The sequence below is a fragment of the Melopsittacus undulatus genome, chromosome 7 (genome assembly GCF_012275295.1).
Source record: "Melopsittacus undulatus isolate bMelUnd1 chromosome 7, bMelUnd1.mat.Z, whole genome shotgun sequence".
NCBI lineage: Eukaryota > Metazoa > Chordata > Aves > Psittaciformes > Psittaculidae > Melopsittacus > Melopsittacus undulatus.
Window position 1 is genome coordinate 39,660,434 of NC_047533.1, and position 19,791 is coordinate 39,680,224.

Here is a 19,791-nt window from a genome sequence, read left to right on the forward strand (position 1 = left end):
GCCCTGAGGGAACAAGAATCTAAAACTTGAGAACGGTCTTGAAATAACTACCAAATACTATTTCTTGACGGGGCAAATTCGAACAGTATAGCAGGAGAGCTGAGAACAGAGAGTTATACTGAGCAAGCAGTTTTCTAGTGCATTGAGCTGGAGAGCCTTGTAAGAGACTACACTTCCTAAGAGTCCTTGTCCAGTTGTTAAATTGAAGCATCTCAAATGGAGCTTCCCTCATGACCCAGCTCCGGAAATAAAAGCACTAGGTGTGTAACCAAAGCAATGCTAAATACTAAATGCGACCTCATTTGTTATGTATTTGCCTGAAAGGCTGTAAAGTTAGTTCAAAGGGAAAAGGACAGAGTTAAAAGGAGGGGGATGTAGCATTTTAGTTGTTTAGAGCTACTAACACTGTGGAAGAGTTTCCCTTCACTGCAGTATGACAAAATACAGCCAGTCTATTTCCAATGGAGATGATGTTTGCATGGCAGGAATCTTTTGTCTGGCTTAGCATGTGCAGTTAGCAACAGCACCACTGATCTACTTGTGGTTGGTGTAGTCAGAATCCTTTTTTATTGGAAAGCCTTCTTATTTAGACTGCAGTGTATCAACATCAGTTGATGTTGAGTGCAGCTTACACAGCTGGAGTGCACATTGTACACCCTTTATTTCTGAAGAATTTGTAGGTGTCAGGGGGACTTAGATAAACAGCAGGACATCCACCCAAAAAAAGGCTTTCTTCCTGCTCCAGTACAGTGATATGTAGTATTTGTCCAAGGCATGTTTCCCATGCTGAAAGTGGTGAGATAAAATCAGTTGCTCTTAAAACATGTAACACATGGTGGGAGTGTGACAGTGAGTTCAGGAATTATAGGTATTGTACAGCTCCATTTGTCTCCTTGTCCTGTCCTCCATGCCTCCCTGCAATTAGACAGGTCCTGTGCTAATATAGGGGAGGATGGAATTGGCACAGGAACCTAGCTTTTTAGGAAAGCTTTAACTCTAAAATAAAGTGATGTTCATCCCATTTTCACAGGGGAAAAAGACAAACCTGACAAACAGAAATATGCAAAGCCACACCATACAGTCTAGGAAAGGGTCACATTCGTGACACAGTGCCGTGGGGACAGATTTAAATGGAACAAAACCTATCTCCGTTTCAGTTCTTGCCCAGAAAGTTTGGCATCTGGGGGCTGTAATTTATATTGTGGTTTAAACTTTTCGCCGGTGTAAGGCACCATTGAGATATGGATGCAACTTAGAACAGGAAGAGTGAGCTTGCCAGAAGCTAAAGAAACCAGTACCGAGCTTTGTTAGCAAGGTCTTATTTCTCTATAAGCATTTTGCACCTTTACTGAAAGTTTTGCAGGTATGAAGATCCTACTTTGAGACATCCTGGACCAGATTAATGTTACCAGAAGACTGCGGTGTAAGACCAAGTTGCTGGATACTTTCTGGAATCTCTAATTTCTGTGATTCTGAGCTGCTGTCCATCCATGCTGACTTGTGTGCCTTCATAAATGTCTCTTTGTAATCTTAATTTTTTTTTTTTTACTTCTCTTAACTAAATCAGTGGCATTTTCTATCCACATACACACCCATCTTGGAAACATCGTTTCCAAGACAGTGGAGATGTTACTACTATTACTTTTCACTAATTACTATGATTGAAATAATTTGTTGCAGCATTTTAGAGCATCCTGTCTTTTATCTGCCAGGAAGGCTGTGAAGGGCAGACAAAACTTGTACCTGTTTGTGTCAAGACTGAAAATTTCAAAGAGATTTAGTGATTTTGATTTAGCTATCTAAGAAATGTTTGTAGTGGGCTCTTATTTCAGACTAAAAGTAGTTACAGTGAGTAGCACCTGTTTATCAGAAATAAGGAACTCTGTACACATGTGTGTAAATATCTTATTTTGGAGAGGGCCACTGTGTGCAGAGGAATTACATTAAGAATAACCTACCTAGCCCAAACTTAGCAGTTAATTGACATGGTTCTGCCACTCTAGAGTTTTATACCAAGAAGGTATTTCTACTGAGATTTTTAAGTCATGCAGGGCGAGCACATATGTGGCACGGCAGCTACCCTACTGAAAACAGTGGATACTGAAAAAGTTATGTTTAATGTTACACTCTTCAAACTGATGTAGAAATAACAGGTACAAAAGTCTGAAATTACAGAGGTTCTTTAGTATAAACTCTTGAGGGTTTCCAACTAAACTATTGCACATACATGGCCTTCAATATACATGCCTGGAAAGAATGGAATTGGTTGCTTTTATGTACAAGCAAGACTGAAGTTGTTGTGTGGTGCAGGGCAAACTCGTTTGAATCCCATCTGCTATCCTCTTTGTTACTTGAGGAGGAAATAGACACAGGTGCTTTTAACCAGAAATAATCCTTTTCTACTGCAATCAGTCATGAATGGTTAGATTTCCTATAAATTCCCCTTCTGACAAGGTTAATCCTGTTCTAATCATGGCATCCACGTGTAACCTCTTTGCCCTGTATCCCAGAAACCAATAAATGTGAAAGCCAGTCATTAAAAATTACATCCATCTTGCAGTTCTATAGGGATAGAGAAGAATTATCTGTACTCATGTCTGTTTTCTCCTGTTTTGGTTTGGTTTTTTTTTCTTTTTTATATTCCAACTAAAACAGGAGCCTTTTGTTAAAAAAGTATAATGAAACTTATATCAGTGCATTACAAACATTCACTTATTCAAAGCACATAAAAAAACCCAGAGTTTAAATATCAGACATCTTTAGCCCTGCAAAGCCCATCATGTCTTTGTTTAAGCAAAACTTAATTTTTCACTTTGTGTCTTGTTTGAATGACATCTGGAATTTTTAGTCTTCATTTGGGAAAAGAAAACAAATAGGTGTGCTTAAAGAATCGTTAGCTTTGGCAAACAGTTCAAAAGAGGAAGCAGAGGGAAGTGAATCGGTAAAGTGAATGCATTCTATATTGCTGTGTCCTTAGCAGGGTCACTTAAGCCATGCCAAGAGCATATGAGATCTGTTGTATTTGCTGACTGTGGTTATTTAAGCTGTTGACAGAATAATGCTTACAGAGAGCCAGTATAAATAAAAGATAAGAAGTGAGTAAAGAAAATGATAGATATGTAGAACTTGGTGAGGCTGGGCAGCACAAAGATGTATGTGGAAGTGTGGGAGAGATTCTCTGTGCACCTTCTTTGTTCCCCCTTTCTCAACAAAGGGGACTTCTAAGCATTGATCCATCGGCCTGTATTGCAACAGCATGACAACTGCTATGCTGAAAGCTTGCAAGGAATTAAGCAAGTGTCTCTTAAAGCCATAGGGATGTTTCTGGAATAATAGCATTGTATACAAAACTACATTAAGTGATAGTTGTCCAGCCTCCAAATAAATATAAATGCTAAATAAATCTAGATAATTTAAGTAAACAAAGTATTTATTTGTAAGATTAAAAATTCTGTAAAGAGTGCATAAACCAAGTATAACCTGGGCCTTAAAAAGTCTCCACTACTCATAGTGTTGAATTTGCTTTATGATCAGGGTAGCCCACAACTCAGTAGGATGTTTCCACCCCAGTACCTGTCTCGATTAAAAATTGCAAGTTTCTTGTCTGAATATAAAACTGTGTTTTCACTGAAGTAATTAAAAAAACCTTAAAGAATGAACAATAAATTGCTCAGTCCATATGAAAATGCACATATGAACTATAGCTTATTTAATGAAAAGTTACGTATCCAAATTGCCTGACTGTTCTTGTTACTTCAGTGTGTTTTGCAATAAGTTGATTTGATAGAGCAGAGATGCTGGAATTACAAGAGCTGTGACACCAAAAGGGAACTTTTCAGAGATTTGGCATTCCTAAGGTACTTTAAAATAATCTCTTTTAAAATTTCCTACTTTCATCAATTCATTTTTAGATTAATGGATTAGGGTCTCTGAGTGTTAATTGACATGAGGGTAGTGCACATCAGATGATTCAAAGACATGGTTAAATCAATAAATCCAATCAAATGGTCAAAGTGAAGGGAGTCTTAAAGGCTCTAGGATACCATATGCTCACTACTTTTGCAACATCGAGACATGAAGCAGGGTAAAGAGGAACAAAACCAAAGATAAATAAATTTACAGTAAAAATATTCTAAAACATTTACACACTCATAAAGGTAACATGAAGAGCTCTTTCACTGTACCAAGAGCTCCTTCACTGTACCATTGCTGAATAGAATGGCATGTACTATTTTCCCTCCACCAAAAGTCTGGATATAGCATTTATTTTCAATCACACATACAAAATGTGGAATGACCTTATTGCTTGGCACTTTCTTGCTGGAGTTTATTCACAGAATCATAGAATGGTTTGGGTTGAAAGGAACCTTAAAGCTCTTATAGTTCCAACACCGCTGTTACGAGCAAGGTCACCTTCCACTAGACCAGGTTGCTCAAAGCCCCATCCAGCCTGGCCCTAGAACTTAATTTATACACTGTGTAACCATGACACTAAGATAACTGAATCTTTACAGTCATTGACTTTACTCTGTTACCCCCTACAGCACTGAATGTGTTCAGAGAAAAATAAATTTAGAAAATACTCATTACAAATTTAACTCCATTTCTGCCATTAATGGCAGAATAAGCTACAGCTCCTGATTTTTCCATTTTATTTCTTTTGTTATTTATCATTTGTCACCTTACAAAACTGATTGACAAATGTTTCCCTGTAATAGCTTACCAGTGCCTACAAAACAAAATTAATTTGTAGGCTTCTTTATTATCATTTCTTTTAGATTGGAGTCCTAGAAAAGGGCTCCAAATTGCCATACTGAGAGCCTGTCTTGTTCACTGCCCAGGACCATACACTCAGAGGACAGTGAACACACAGAAAGCAGTTAAGTCCCCACAGTCTGCAGATATGATCATAATCTGTGAACCTACACAGGTAAATTATATACAGTTTCTCTTGATTCTTCCTAAATTCCCAGCTTTTATTTTATTTTTGTCAAGGAGTCGCAGTCTAGTCATTGTTAATCAAAAAAACTTCTTTCTCTTTCCTCCCAATGTCCCATCTTCCACCTCAGTTTCACTGCAGTTTCTCTGTTTAATATTATGAGAAGCAGTAAATACTTATGCCTCAGCTGTCTTCTTTATACCATTCAATATTGTGTGTATTTTTAATAACATCTCTTCTTATTCATCAACCCTCTGTAGTCAGTAGTCTGAAAAAGTTACCTCAGTCAGTCTTCCAGTCTGGCTTATTTCTGCTTTATTCTATTTCAAGATTAAATTCAGGACAACTGACAGTTCTCTAGCATGAAGAAGCCAGTTTTATCAGCAGATAATAACCCATGAACTTGAGAGTCTGGCTATCTACACGGGGAAAAAAATATTCCCATGTAGATCTGCGACATTCACTGTTGCAGACACCCCAAATAAATGATATTTCAGTAGTTACTTAGACTGGAAATAAGTCCTCTTTATATGGTAGAGGACTTATCATTGCACTTATCGTGTGAGTACAATGGAGAAGGCCAAACAAGTTTTTTTTTCAGACTGTAGTCAGCATCCTCAGCTTGTCTGGTCACTCTGAAGTACTGCTGCTCAAAAATAAAAGGATTATGGAGATCATGAAGGTAATTTCACAGCATCCCATATAGAAATTGTTAATAGTAGCCATTTTTTTCACAATAACTTTTCCACAAGGCGATTCTTGTACCTGTGTTTCTTGAGTATTAGAGTTTCTTTAGGTTAGAGGGGGCCTCTGAAGGCCATCTGATCCAGTACCCTGCTCAAAGCAGGGCCAGCGTAGACCAGTTTTCTCAGACTGTGTGTAGTCATGTTTTGAACATCTCAAAGGATGAAGATTCCACAGCCCCTCTGGGAAACCTGTTGCAGGGTTTCACTGACGTCATGCTTAAAAATTTCTTCATAAACAGTCATAATTTCTGTTGTTGCAGCTTGGGTCCCTTGTCTATTGTCCTTTCACTGCACAACTCTAGAGAAGCCTGAGTTTGTCTTCACTGCACTCTTTCACCAGGTGGCTGAGCATCACAGGGCCCTGATGAGAAGTTTCTAAAACATGCTCAGGCAGCTGAAGAGGTTGAAACACACCCATAGTTGGGAGCTGCTGGCCAAATAGGAAGCCCCAGTTTAGATGTGCAAAAGAAAGCTCTTCATTTTACAAGCATTATCAGCATGCAGCCTGTTCAGCATAGCCAGGGACACTGAAAAACATGAAGTTATAAAGGGCTGAAATCCCCAAGGGAATGAACAGAGCCTGTCTGGGCCCTAGTAGTTTTACCTTTTCAGGAGGTGGTTCTCATTCTTAAGCCTGTGAACTGGCACTGAGCTTCTAGCCTTCTATGTGACATAAGTTCCTTCATTTGCATTCCTATTCCCGTAAAACCTGTTAGCTTTTACTTTTGCCCACTCTGTAAAGGCACTGCCCATGGAAACCAGGAAAGGTAGTAACTAGTTTCTACATAATACTGAATTAGCTCTAGGTCTGTTTTGTACAAGCATCATCCTTGATACTTATTTATAGACAAATGAGAACTAGAATGAAAATTAATTTGTTTTCTTGATCACTTACAAGCCAAGTTAGATAGCATTGGGATGTTAAAGCTATAGAAACATAATTTATGCATTATACAATAAGCTGGTTTCTTGTACTTTACTTCTGAATTGAACAGCCTCACAGTTAATAGGATTACACATTATTCCAAGAACAAGAACAGGGCAGTCTTACAGAAGTGAGAGAGCCAGGAAAAGGTATGCACCACTGCCTTGCTTTTCTGTTCTTTTGTGCTCTGTCATCATGTTGTTCTGCACAAATGTAGTATTTGCAAATGTAGCCCCTCACCCACAGTAGTTTTACTTGGTGGTGGTAGTACTGGGAAGCAAAGTTATCTGTGACATGAAAAAAGAAATGGTCAATCAAAAAACATGTCTCTTGAGTGATTAATGTTCCCAGCCAGTCCAAGCTGTCTTCTGTTCAGACTGATGCTTGATTTTGGGCAGAGAAATTTTATCCTCAGGTTTTGTCCCTGATACACAGAGTACAGTGATCCTGCAGTTGTGCTTATTCTGGAGCACATCTCTGGATGGAAGTGCATAGAAAGTAAATTATCATGTCACTTGGAAGAAAAGTCTGTCATAGGTCCCTCATGTGGCTGAAGTCTTGTACAGTTTTCCTTGGAAGTTAATCCCATAAGCAGTAAATTTATTACTTTCAGATTTTCAGTTTATACCATTTGGTTGGGTAAGAAAAAAACAAAACTATTTCATGTACAGATCACTGTCAACCAGTGGCAAATGTTGCTACAGATAAAATATGGCAGAGCTAGTTACCTATATATATATAAATTCTAGGTCCTGAAGGAGAGCTGGGGGATTCCTCTGTTTTCCATCTTGGGAGTAAGCTTGTCCCAGACTACAGCTTTGGGTGGAAAAGGTAGCTCAGAGTAGCCGGAGGTGTTCTTTTTGCTTTTCATGCACCACAGTTGAGAGATAAAAAAAGAAAAAAAGAAAAAAAAATTTAAAAAGTCTATGTAACCATATTAAATATATTGTGAACTTTTACTCTATGTAAGTCCTTTACAAATAGGTCATGTGCTTTGGGATGGGAGTATGGAATGTCTACATTCATTCCATGACCAGAAATTTATAATGACCCTTTTGTGGCAAAAGTGCTCCCAGAGACTCAGTCTGTTCCTAGAGAACGATACTCAGCATTGCAGATGGCCTTCTTCATGAGTTTTGTGAGTTACTGTCAGTCTTGACGAGTTATTACAGGAATCTTTGTTTTAGTCTGATCAATTCAGCTTTCTCTGACTTCAAGTTAAGATTAAAAGGTTACAGTTTTGCCTGCCTTCATCAGGTTTATCATGGGCCACAGCTTATTACTGCCTCTTATGGCCAAGATCCAGGGCAGCACTGTACCCACATCTCCAATACTCTGGATTCTCTTGCTTCCTTGCCGGAGGTGGGCAGATGTCACTAGCAGTCCTATTTTGGTCTCCTTAGCCTTCTCCCCATTTAGTTGTATGATTGAATCATAACCTGTTACGTCGTTTATGTTTAACAAAGCAGGTGGCTTCCAAACTTGTTTTCCCTTATGTCCTCAGGCCGCTACTGTGCCTAGAGCAAAGCAATAGTACAGAAACTTCACTTTGCACCAGAATCTGATGTGAGCACATTTTCTACTCTTTCAATTCTTTCTCTCTGCTTCTTCCTGCTTTTCTAACGTGACTCCATTATTTTTGGTTCTGTCCAACAAGTTAGCAGAGGGTCTTGGGCCTGCAGGCCCTTTCATGTCCATCTTTGAACTTCTTGGTGCTAGGTGAGGCTGAGAAAGCCTTCTTTGGTTTCCGTTTTTTTTTTCCCACTAGCAGTGCAGAGGATGCATGCCAAAGAAAAGATTCCCTACCCCTTCCTAGTTGCCCTGGAACATTTGTCTAAACTTGCAGTTTAAAACATCGTTCTTCAGAGATCTCTCTCCCAGACTCCTTGAACATCCAGAGCATTTCCCTGGATGCACATGAAAGCAGTAGCCACAACTTCCAGACATTCTGCTTTAAACATAGTGCCTGCTTATTCCTCTTACTAGCCATCAAACTGTACTTATTTCAAACAGAAATGTATCTGCAGAAGTATTTAGTGTTTTCTTAATATTCTTTATTCCAGGAACATATATGGGAACATACATGCCCAGGAGTGACATCAGTAGCTATGGATTTCCCACAGTAGGCATAAATTATTTGGCTCTATTTCTTAACATTTAGTGTAGCTATTTATGATTCAATTTTGTGCCAGAATGAGGGAGTCACTGTTATTTTCAGACAAGTAATTGGCCCTTGGACCATATTAAGAACCAGTCATGTTTGTTATCACTATACAAAGGTATGGGTTTTGCTTTTATGTGCTCTACATTAAACATGAGTAAACATACAGAGTAGGCACCTGCCTTAAGCTTCCCAATACACTGCAGGTCCTTCCATACAGGTTTTCTATTCACCCATTGGGGTGATGCTATTTAATTACTTTCCATGGTAAACACCTTTTTTGATTGCTACTGATTTTTCTGCCATCAAAAAATATGGTAGGCTCAAATACAATAATAACAAGCCACAGTTAGTAATTAGCAACACAAAGTGTAATCAGTTTATGTTGTTCTTTTGCCCTTCCCATTGTCTTAATCCAGCCAGTCTTTGTTCTTGCTCCCTTGCCAAGAAGTGTGACGTGTCTTTTGGCTTTTCTGTATAGCGCAATGCAGATCTATAACACTGCACAGAAACATTTTATAGAGTGAATATGTGTGACCATATAGAATGGCTGTCTCCAAGGTTAATGGAGTAATAGAAATGAGATGTAAATACTGAATTGAATAGGCAGAATTGAAGGATTTTTTCCAAAGTGCAGATTCAGACAGGCTATACCTATACAGAACTTCAAACCCGCAGGCTCTACACATATTGCATAATTTAAAATGGATTTCTAAAGTCATTGTTTTTATAGCTTTAGATGACAAATGAGAATGGCGTATTAATTTAAAGTAAAAAATTATTCTGACTTTTCAAGACAAAAGATTTTTACATTCAGTAATTAGAAAAACAGAGAAAAATGAGGGCAAGCTTGGAGCTGTGACAGACATCCACACCATGTGTGCAGCTTACCTAAACCCATGTAGTTTGTCATTTCTAGTCGCGATTCGTCCTGCAAAATGGAGGAAACTGTTTTGCTCTTTTAATAACAGTTATATCTATTCGTATGAAATTAAGTTCATTGTTTTACAGAGAACAGGGAATGGAGAAGAAAATATCCCAAGTCAAATATTACCAATGAATATTGTTTTCTTTCCTTTTTTAATAAAGAAAAAAAGAGGGAATGGGATTGTTTGTTTTTATTTTAGTGTTTCCTTTTATGTGGAACTGAAGTAGCCTTGTCAGCAGTCATTTCCTGTGCTGTGGTAGAGGAGTTACCCCAGTGTCAACCAGATTTTTAACAGAATGTAAACAATTTTGCAAGTGAAATCTTCATTTGGGGAATTTTTTTTTAGACAGTTACCTATATTTGGATTCCAGGTAGACTCCTCTAACTAGTAAGTTTCACCAAGTGTCAGTTATTTACCTTTGAAACACATGAGTAAAACCAATGTAGTTGGATACTCTGATGTGATTTTAGCATAACTTACGATCTTTAGACTCTTGAGTGAAATTTTCAGAGGTGCTCATTTCGAGGCAGACGTTGTGTCCTGACTCAGTACTGAATGCCAGTTGTGTTTGCTGAGAGCGTAATGACTGTAGTACAGAACACATTTGTAACCCCCCCTCCTCTGTCTACAATTTGAAATCACTGTGTAAGAAAGGACTCATTGTAGATGACAAACTGAGGGAAAATACTTAGTGAGAGTGCAAAAAGTATATGCCACATAAGGAATGGAAAAGTCCCAGCTTCATTTGGTACTTAGTTGCTGGCTGGGCTTAAACCATCACAGTCTGCTCTAAAAATGACATTGAAATTACTTTACCAAGTACCAAATATCCTCTTTTAAGAATATTCTTTCATGCTATGTTTTATCTCAGATAACTTTAAAAAATGCAGCAGCTTAAAAAGAAGTTAATGGCCTTTCCTGTATGTGCCATTGTATTTGGACAAAATTGTGTATGTTAAGTATTCAACAGCAGCTCCAAAAATCTTTTCTGGATCCTTTCTTTCTTAAACTACGTTCCACAATTCACCTAAAACTGTGCACATGACACGGTTACAGCACTGAATCCATAGTGACAGCTTTAATGTGCTGTGCCTTTGTTTCTCCTGTTGATTTTGCAAAGGTTAAAAGAGAAAAATCAGTCGAACTTTTGGCATACAACTGTAGCTGCTGCTCTAGCTAAATTGCTGCTAAGAGTCTAGGTGATAAAAGCTTTCTCCTACGCCTGCCACTCTGAACAACACTATTATCAGGAAAATGTATGCATCTTTTTCCAGTAAGAATAAGGACTGTGATAACTTTAGCATTTAGACAAGACACTGAGCCGATGATTGTGAAATGCATTAATGGATGTGTCACTATTTTAAAAGAGCACAACTAATGGATTGTTTATACATGCCATCTCATTGTACTTATTTATTTATTTTATAGGATATTTTAAACATTAAATTGCACAGATCAAGGTAGAGCTCTCCTGTGACCTCCTCAAGGGCCTGTGTTGAACAGAACCACTCACAGTTCCCAGCCAGTTGTGTATACCATTGAAGGAAAATGAATATACTGAACAGCCACCACTTTTTGTACTTTCTGCCTACAACACGCCTTGTCATCTTATTAGCAGCTTTAACAACTGCTGAAGATGTGACTAATAGCACTTTCAACCGCACTGACATGAACACGGGATCCGTGCCCTTGGTGATCTCCCACATCGACCATATTATAGTCAAGGAGGGGAGTAGTGCCTTGATTGACTGCAATGTCCAAGGTAGTCCTAGTCCACATTACAGATGGTACAATTCCAACGGCTATCTACTCAAAGAGGAGGAGAATAAAGGTAAGATCTTAATGTTTTCACTGATACAAGCCTGTCCAGAAATGCTTCGGGTTTCAGCAGGTTGGCTAATAACCTGAATATAATAGCCTGACTGTGGTATTTTTCTGTGTGAAACTGTGTGAAAACACAGTGGCAGCCATAAATTTGTTGTGTGCACCTTGGAAGAAAACAATAACATTTTCTTGTGTTATTTATAGCAACACAAAGCATGAAGCTGAAACATTTAATGTAAAGTGCAGACAGCCTTCTTTCACTGGCAGATTTCAGGTTTGATCTTGTTTCCCCTTCCATCCTCCTTTGTTCTTGTCTGGAACCAAAAAAGATTAAAAAGCTGTTTTCCAACTCAAGGGAGGATTCTCTTGACATATGACAGTAATTTGTTGATGTGAATTCAACACAGCTAATTCCTTGATACACCTACGGTCTTTATGCATAGTGCCATGGAGGGTGAGATGGAGGAAATGCCCTGAATGACCAACAGAAAAACCTATATGGGGCAGCAGCCAGAAGGACAAGCAAAGTCTGAGCCTTCCTGGCTTTAGTTAAGACTCTTCAGTTGCATTTGCTGGAGACCTTAATTACACAAGCTTGTTTTCCTTAAATGGAAGGGTTAGGCTATAATCCTAGTTACAGTTCTAGGGAACATTTCATTGTTGGTGAGGGGAAGGTGTTTTGCTCATGTAATCCTTCCATACTGACTGCTTTGTTTACAGCATTATGAAATAAACTAGTTATTCATACTAAATTGAAGATAGCTTGCCTAACTAATAGCTGACCTGAGGGAGAATTCTGCTATGACTGGAGTAATGATTGACACAGCTGGATATTGAAGAGCATAGCGTATCTGTAAAAGTTTACTGTATAATTGGTTATAGTTTACATGATAGTATTTCGTAATTTTCTGAGTAAAGCTGGAGAAAGGAACTACTTGAGCTAGTGTTTTCAGGTGTAATCTGTGCAGTCATGGCAACATACTGTGATTACTGCACTGAAGTGGTTTCCTAAGACTCACTAACAGAAATTCTCCCCTTTTTGTTAGGCATCTAACTTTAGATCTTTGTATAGTCAACTGAGAGAGGCAGGTACTAACACAAATATTTAAGTAGGTAAGCAAAAACTTTGACCAAGTCAGTAAAAATTGCAGATGTAGTATTAAGACAACATCGCTTGGACTTTCAACAGTGCCTTAAAAAAATTACTGCCTTCCTATAAGAAATGTTTCCTAGCTCAAGGCCTTTCCTTACTATGTGTACAGTTACATTGCATAGGGCGTTGAATTGTTACCAAAACCCAGCAATGATACCTTTTCTAATCATCGTTTTCTTGTTAGGCTTATATTATCTGCCAGGATCCACTGGCCCAGAACCAGTCATTGAGTCACAGTTCAATGCTATTATGTCATTTATAACAGCTGGAGCCAGGATACAACAGCAAGGCAGCTTATCATTTAACAATTAATAAACGCCCACTTTGCCAACATTTCATTTCAAAGAAATACTGAGCAGCCAATACTCTGTATTTTTTTCTTATTCTAGAGGTAGAGAAAGAAGTGTTACCTATTACAGATAGAATCATAGAATCACAGAGTAGTTAGGGTTGGAAAGGACCTTAAAATCATCCAGTTCCCACCCCCCCTGCCATGGGCAGGGACACCTCACACTAAACCAGGGCTCTGTCCATCCTGGCCTTGAACACCGCCAGGGATGGAGCAGTCACAACTTCCCTGGGCATCCCATGACATTTCCTCTATAAGAGTGTTGTCCTCTGAATTTGCCTAACTTTAGAAGATCGAGGTGATTTGTTTATGTAAAGGTCTGCTTTAGACTGAGCTTTTTATTTATTCTATATTTTTAAATTTCAGGCAAAGTGATGCAGCTGTTTTCAAGAATTACACTAGGGCAAAACTCAGTGTTTCAGCTAAGTTAAAGACTCTAAGTAAGAAGATAAAAAGATGTAATTAAGAAGTGTCCATACAAGAACTGAGGCAAGGATCTTGTGGGAATACTCTCTGTATAGGCTTCTATAAGCCATGCTTAATTAGAAAAACTTTCAAAATGGTAAAAGCCCATAAGTACTCTGAAATAAAGGCGTTTTTTGACTAACGAGTTTCAAAATTGCCCACAGATTCTTCCCTTGAAAGAAATAATGTTAAAAAAATAATCTTTTTAACAACCAAAGAACTATGTAAAGGATAAAATAAATATAGAAGCAACATGTACACCAACATTTGACAGGACTGCAGACCTTGTGTGTGATTTACCTACATTGCAGAGGGGTTTTAGTCCTCTAATCACAGATTCTGTGTGTTTGCTCAGCTGCGTTAGTAGAATCATAGAATAGTTTGGGTTGGAAGAGACCTTGAAGATCATCTAGTTCCAACATCCCTGTCATAAGCAAGATCACCTTCCACTAGACCAGGTTGCTCAAAGCGCCCTCCAACCTGGCCTTGAACACTGCCAGGTATGGGCATCCACAGCTTCTCTGGGCAACCTGTGCCAGGGCCTCACCAGCCTCATAATGAGAATTTTTTCCTAAATGCCTAATCTAAATCTCCCCTCTTTCAGTTTAAAACTATTCCTCCTCATCCTATCACTACATGCCCTTGTAAGAAGTCCCTCTCCAGCTTTTTCTTCATCATTCAGTATGGCTAGTAAGACAGCAAAACTGAATTTCCTATTTTGTTTCAACCTACTTTCAGCACATCCTTTGGCAGTGTTCAAGGCCAGGTTGGACGAAGCCATGGGTGATATGGTTTAGTGTGAGGTGTCCCTGCCCATGGCAGGGGGGTTGGAACTAGATGATCTTAAGGTCCTTTCCAACCCTAACTATTCTATGATTCTATGATATGTTTCTGCCACCAGGCTAACTGTCCAGGCTGGCACGCAGATAAAAACAAAGCCTGATCTGCTCCCACAGGATCTGCTGTCACCTGTGCATTTTCTAAGGGCTTCTGGAGCCGTTTCCCACTTGTGCTGCGTGGCACAACTGTTCTCCAGGGAGCTGTGAGCAAATTTTCTGTGTGGGCACATGTGGGAACTGTGCAAAGGCAGCTGGGGTCCAAAGGGGCTTGGGTGGGTTAATGATAACTTTTGCCAGAAAGAGAGTGTGTTGGAACCCCAAGTAAAAACTACTTTCATGTTAATAGACTTAAACTGGTTAGAATTAAGGAAAACCAACTTTCTGATAGTAAAGATAGGTGCACACCTGAAATTCCTTCCTGTGGAAGATTCCATTACTGCCTTCAGCAGGTACCTGCCAGGTGCCTGCTTGGGATTGTGTTACAGAGATTGAAAACAGTTGAACCTGCTTCTGAGCAGCAGTATTAGATGATCTTACTGTCTTACATCAGCCTGTGTCATTTTCTAAAAGGAAATCTGTATGACATCACTCTGTGGAAGGTGTTCAGAAGGCACGGAGGCACTCCTACACTTTCTGGCTGTTCTTTTCACCATGTGAACCCTTCTAGGGATAGGTTTACATGAATGAAAGAATTGATACCAGATTTTCCCATTGAAGTTGAATCATGCTTTTTATAGCAAAGTTGTAATTTAATAAGTCATATCACACCAAATAAAGCAAAAAAAAAATATATATATATACATTCTCAGGTCTAAAATGGTAGTGATATTTGAATAAAAATGAAATTCACTTGGGGAACTGAAAATCTAATTCATTACCAATATGTAATGCCAAACACAGTAATGAGCTGAATCTTGAATCACTTTAGCAGTGATAGGAGCACTGGATTTTAGCATGTTTTTTAGTCTCAATTTAATAGCTAAATTGCTCTGCTGTGCCAGGTTCAAAGGATATGAAATGTACTTGTACAACTGCATATAATGACTAAAAATACCACTTACATTTAATTGATAGAAATTACTCTTAAAAGTAAAATAAGTTCCATCTTGATGTGTAGAAGTTCACACTGGCAAAAATGGTGTTCTCTGTCATGTCTTTTCCCTTTCCCATGCATTTTACTCCTCTGGTTCCTATTTCTTCTTTTTAAAATCATATTTCAAAATTAGATTTTGAAAACCTCAGAGAGTAGGCAGCATAGCATATGATCTCTGAAATTTTAGGGGTTTAAACTTTACATTAACAGAATTATATGAGATACTGTAACAAAACACCAAAAATAACCCAATTGTAAGAAAATCCATTGTCAGGGAACAAAATAAGGAGGGCTTAGTAGGTTTGTCTGCCTCACAATCCCATTGTTACTGTTTTTTTAAGGAAGTGTGGCATGCATTTGGGAGGCTCTCTGGGGTAAGTAGTTCTATCTTTGTAACTTAACTGGCCGTAAGATTGTGATAGATGTCATGCATATTAATTTTTTTCATGAGACTCTTTCAGGGCATGATCTGATTATTCACAGTTGATGTCAGGATTTTATAGTAACACATGTAGGGACAGAGAGGCCTTTGTGATGGTAAATTCTTTCTCTTTATGTGAACATTATTTCCTTCTTCCAAAATCTGAAGCAAGTTTGACAAAGATGATGTTTAAGACTATGATGATTATGTGAACAAAATGATTCTAACTAAGTTACTGTCTCCTCTCCATCAGGAAAATGGTGGTTTCTTGACAATGGGCTACTAAACATTACCAGCGTGTCTTTTGAAGACAGAGGTAAATACACGTGTGTTGCATCTAATACGTATGGCAGTGTTAACAATACTGTGACACTGAGGGTTGTCTTCACCTCCGGAGATATGGGCATCTATTACATGATTGTCTGCCTTGTAGCTTTTACCATTGTTATGATACTGAACATTACTCGGTTATGTATGATGAGCAGTCATCTGAAGAAAACTGAGAAAGCAATCAATGAATTCTTCAGAACAGAAGGGGCAGAGAAACTCCAGAAAGCCTTTGAGATTGCAAAGCGTATCCCAATTATCACTTCAGCCAAAACACTGGAGCTTGCCAAAGTAACCCAGTTTAAGACCATGGAATTTGCTCGCTATATTGAAGAGCTTGCTCGGAGCGTACCTTTGCCACCTCTCATCATGAACTGCAGGACTATAATGGAAGAAATTATGGAGGTTGTTGGTCTGGAGGAGCAAGGACAGAATTTTGTACGGCAGACAGCAGAAGGCCAGGAAACCACTGAAACAGATGAGCTGTACATGATCCCAAATGCTTTGAAGCGCAGTGACTCTCCCACAGGTGACTCTGACGCATCATCACTACACGAGCCACCTCAACAGATTGCAATAAAAGTATCAGTTCACCCATTGTCTAAGAAGGACTGCATGGACGGTCAGTCACAAGAAAGCATGCAGCTGGACACCAAGGAAGAAGACACTTCTCAAACACCAGCACTTCCTGCAGAACCCCTTCCTGAGCCTTCTGCTGAACTCAGTTCTGATGACACAGCATTGGAAAATGACAAAAATACATGCATTATATATGAAAGCCATGTATGATAGTTACTCCTGAATCTATGCATAGCAGGAAAATCAGGTGGAGCTCTTTTAAAAATACATATTGTAATTGCCGCTAAGCCTTACCTGGAGACTATCATAGCAAAAGCATGTATGTGGATTATTTGGCACTTTCTTCTCAGTTTGACTTTAGTTTACTAAACTAAACTAAACTAAATGGCAGAGTAATTGCTATTACATTAATATTAATTGCTCTTTTTGATTAGGAGTATTTCCAAGAAACATTTACCTCAGCATTTTCTAGGTTGGAGTCCCCTATAGTGGCCTCCTGAAAGTCACTGGTAGTCTTTGATGTAGGACACTTGAACTTACTAAACATAAAACTGTTTTTCATTTTCCTCCTTGACTCTCTTATTTCCATCTATTGCATTTTTGCAGATATTATCTTGTGAATTTGAAATATTGCCCAAGAGGCAGCACTCCAGTAGCCAAATAAAATCCTAATAGATCCCATTTAAAAAACCTGTTTGTTCAGTTGCATTGTCATTTAGAGGGCTATTAAAGAAAGTTAAAATGTTTCCATTTCATTTGAGACTACACTGCTCAGGCACAGGGGAAATAGTTTTCCTTTTTCCATAGAATGAAGATGCCGACAATTGTGGTTTTTTCACATCAAGAAACAACTTTGAGGTATATTTTACAGATGGGAAAGCTTGTAAACATCTTATGGAAAGCTGCAGTCCAACAGCTCTGCAGGGATTTTTGCATATATTTGACCATTTATAACTTTGGCAGAAGTTTATATGGAAAATAGCTGCAAATATGCAAGATGTCTTTGGGGCTTTTTTGTTTGTTTTTTTGTTTGTTTGTAATAATTTGGTAGGAGTAAATATGCACTACCTTACCAAAAGATAAGTAGGTTCCTTAACAGTCCTGCAAATGGCAGTAATCAGCTGGTAACAAGGCTGAAATGGCAGAAGACACTTTTATTGGGATTCTCAATTTGGTGCAGATTCGTATTTTGAAGATCAAACCTAAATTCATCTATAAGCACAAGTCTGACAGTGTTTTGCCCAAACTAAAAAAACAAAATGATATAATTGTCCTGTGAAATTCCAATGACGATCACACACAAACTGTTTACTGCACTGTAATTGCTTTGTTATTTTACCTCCTACCTATGTAGGATGTTCACTGCTTGAGTACGTGTCCCTGCCCCAGTAAAATTTTAATCATCACAGCAAGTAGGGCATTAAAAAGGGTCAGTGTTTATGCCAGGAAATGCCAGGAGTGGAAAGGAAGTGATAATTCCTATTGCAAGTAGACAATAAAGAGGACCTTCTCTGGGGTGAGTTTGGAATGAAAGCTCTTCCAAGGAGGAGTTGTGTAAGATTCGTAACATATTACTTAATCACCTGGCACACTTTAATTTGGAACTTATGAACAAACTGTCACCTTAAAATTTTTAAGGACTGTAGTGTAAGTACAGATACTCAAAACTAATCTGGAATTAAGAATATTGCAGAAAAAGAAGTCACTTAGGTCTCTGGGGAGATGAGGTGTGGATGGCTCTCTGGACATTTTACTGAAGTAGCCACATCTACGTAGGGTGTCCATTCAAGGCAATCAGGTATATTAACTGCACAGGTAATTGAGACCTTGTTGTGTTGTAGTGTTGTAGCTCTCTAAAAAACCATTGATAATGAACTGACATTTTATCTCAACTTCCTCACATTAAAGTGCAGAGCTTTACTAGCAGCATAATACAGGAACACCCCATGACTTAAGTAGGTGATGTAGAGAAGGCTCCATATTTACGTGTCTAAAGTTATTTAAAAAACACCATGTTAAATAAGGGACTTAAGATTTTGTGACCAACTTGTGAAAATTGTGGTACTTAATAGCCTAATGTTTGCTTGTGCTCACCACAATGGCAGGCATCTATACAAAATGCATTTGCACATTCCCAAAAGGAAGCAAGGGCAAAGTTCATTTAGGAATGTGGCTGGAAATATTTTAAGTCCAATGAAGTAATGGAAATCTCGAACACAGGGTAAATCAAAGGAATACCATAATGAACCTCACTTCTGACCAGTGTGATTGAAAATACTACTGAAGTAAATTGTTTACTTCTCTGCATCCAAAGTACATTTCTATTTAGTGTTTGCATCAGTTTTCCAAGTTACTTAATTTGCTTCTGGTACGAAAAAAGCTGAGGGCAGAAACAAAAGCAGGAGCTTGCACTGAATTCCTTTAATTCACCTTAAACTCCTGAAAAGAGGTGTCTTGATTTTTCTGCCTGACCAGCATTTACAAACAATGCTCACGCATTCTGAAGTTACCTGCCTGGTGCCCAACTAAGATTGCACAGATGAGCAAGGATGTTTTCCTTGAAAACATAAAAATAAGTTTTAAATTACACTTAAAAAACAAAGTTTAAAAGTTATTTATTAAAATAGAGTATTTTAATTGTTTTCTAATTATGAACTTTTCACAGTAGAGACCAGACCCCTTCATGTATTCATATGGTGATTGGTACCAGGCAGTTCTGATCCAGCTGCTGTCCTCAGACTGTCCTCTATCCTGTTTATTTTTACTGAGCTACATTAGAAAGCAATCAATCCCTATGGTTTTCTTCAAGATCTCAGTGTAAACTTCCTTGAAGAGAAAGACTTTCTTTTTCCCCCAGAGATTGCCCACAAAATGCATGTGTTTGAAGCACACACAAATGTACATTGCAGATCACAAATGAGAACAGTGATTTGGTTTAAATGCATGTAACAGGTCTGGTACATCAGCCAGTCTGCTATAAATTCTTCAGACATTTAGCTTTGTGGTGTTATGGGAATAAAAACAGAACAGCACTGTATCTG

General features: G+C 38.4%; 1 protein-coding gene across 1 annotated transcript; it reads left to right on the plus strand.

The window, feature by feature from the left end:
* Window positions 1–11,233: 11,233 nt before the first annotated feature.
* MFAP3L (microfibril associated protein 3 like) lies at window positions 11,234–17,251 on the plus strand. The gene is made up of 3 exons (XM_005145517.3): window positions 11,234–11,531; window positions 11,589–11,591; window positions 16,098–17,251. The coding sequence occupies exons 1-3, from the start codon at window positions 11,249–11,251 to the stop codon at window positions 16,958–16,960; spliced, it is 1,149 nt and encodes a 382-aa protein (XP_005145574.1). The 5' UTR covers window positions 11,234–11,248; the 3' UTR covers window positions 16,961–17,251.
* Window positions 17,252–19,791: the final 2,540 nt, after the last annotated feature.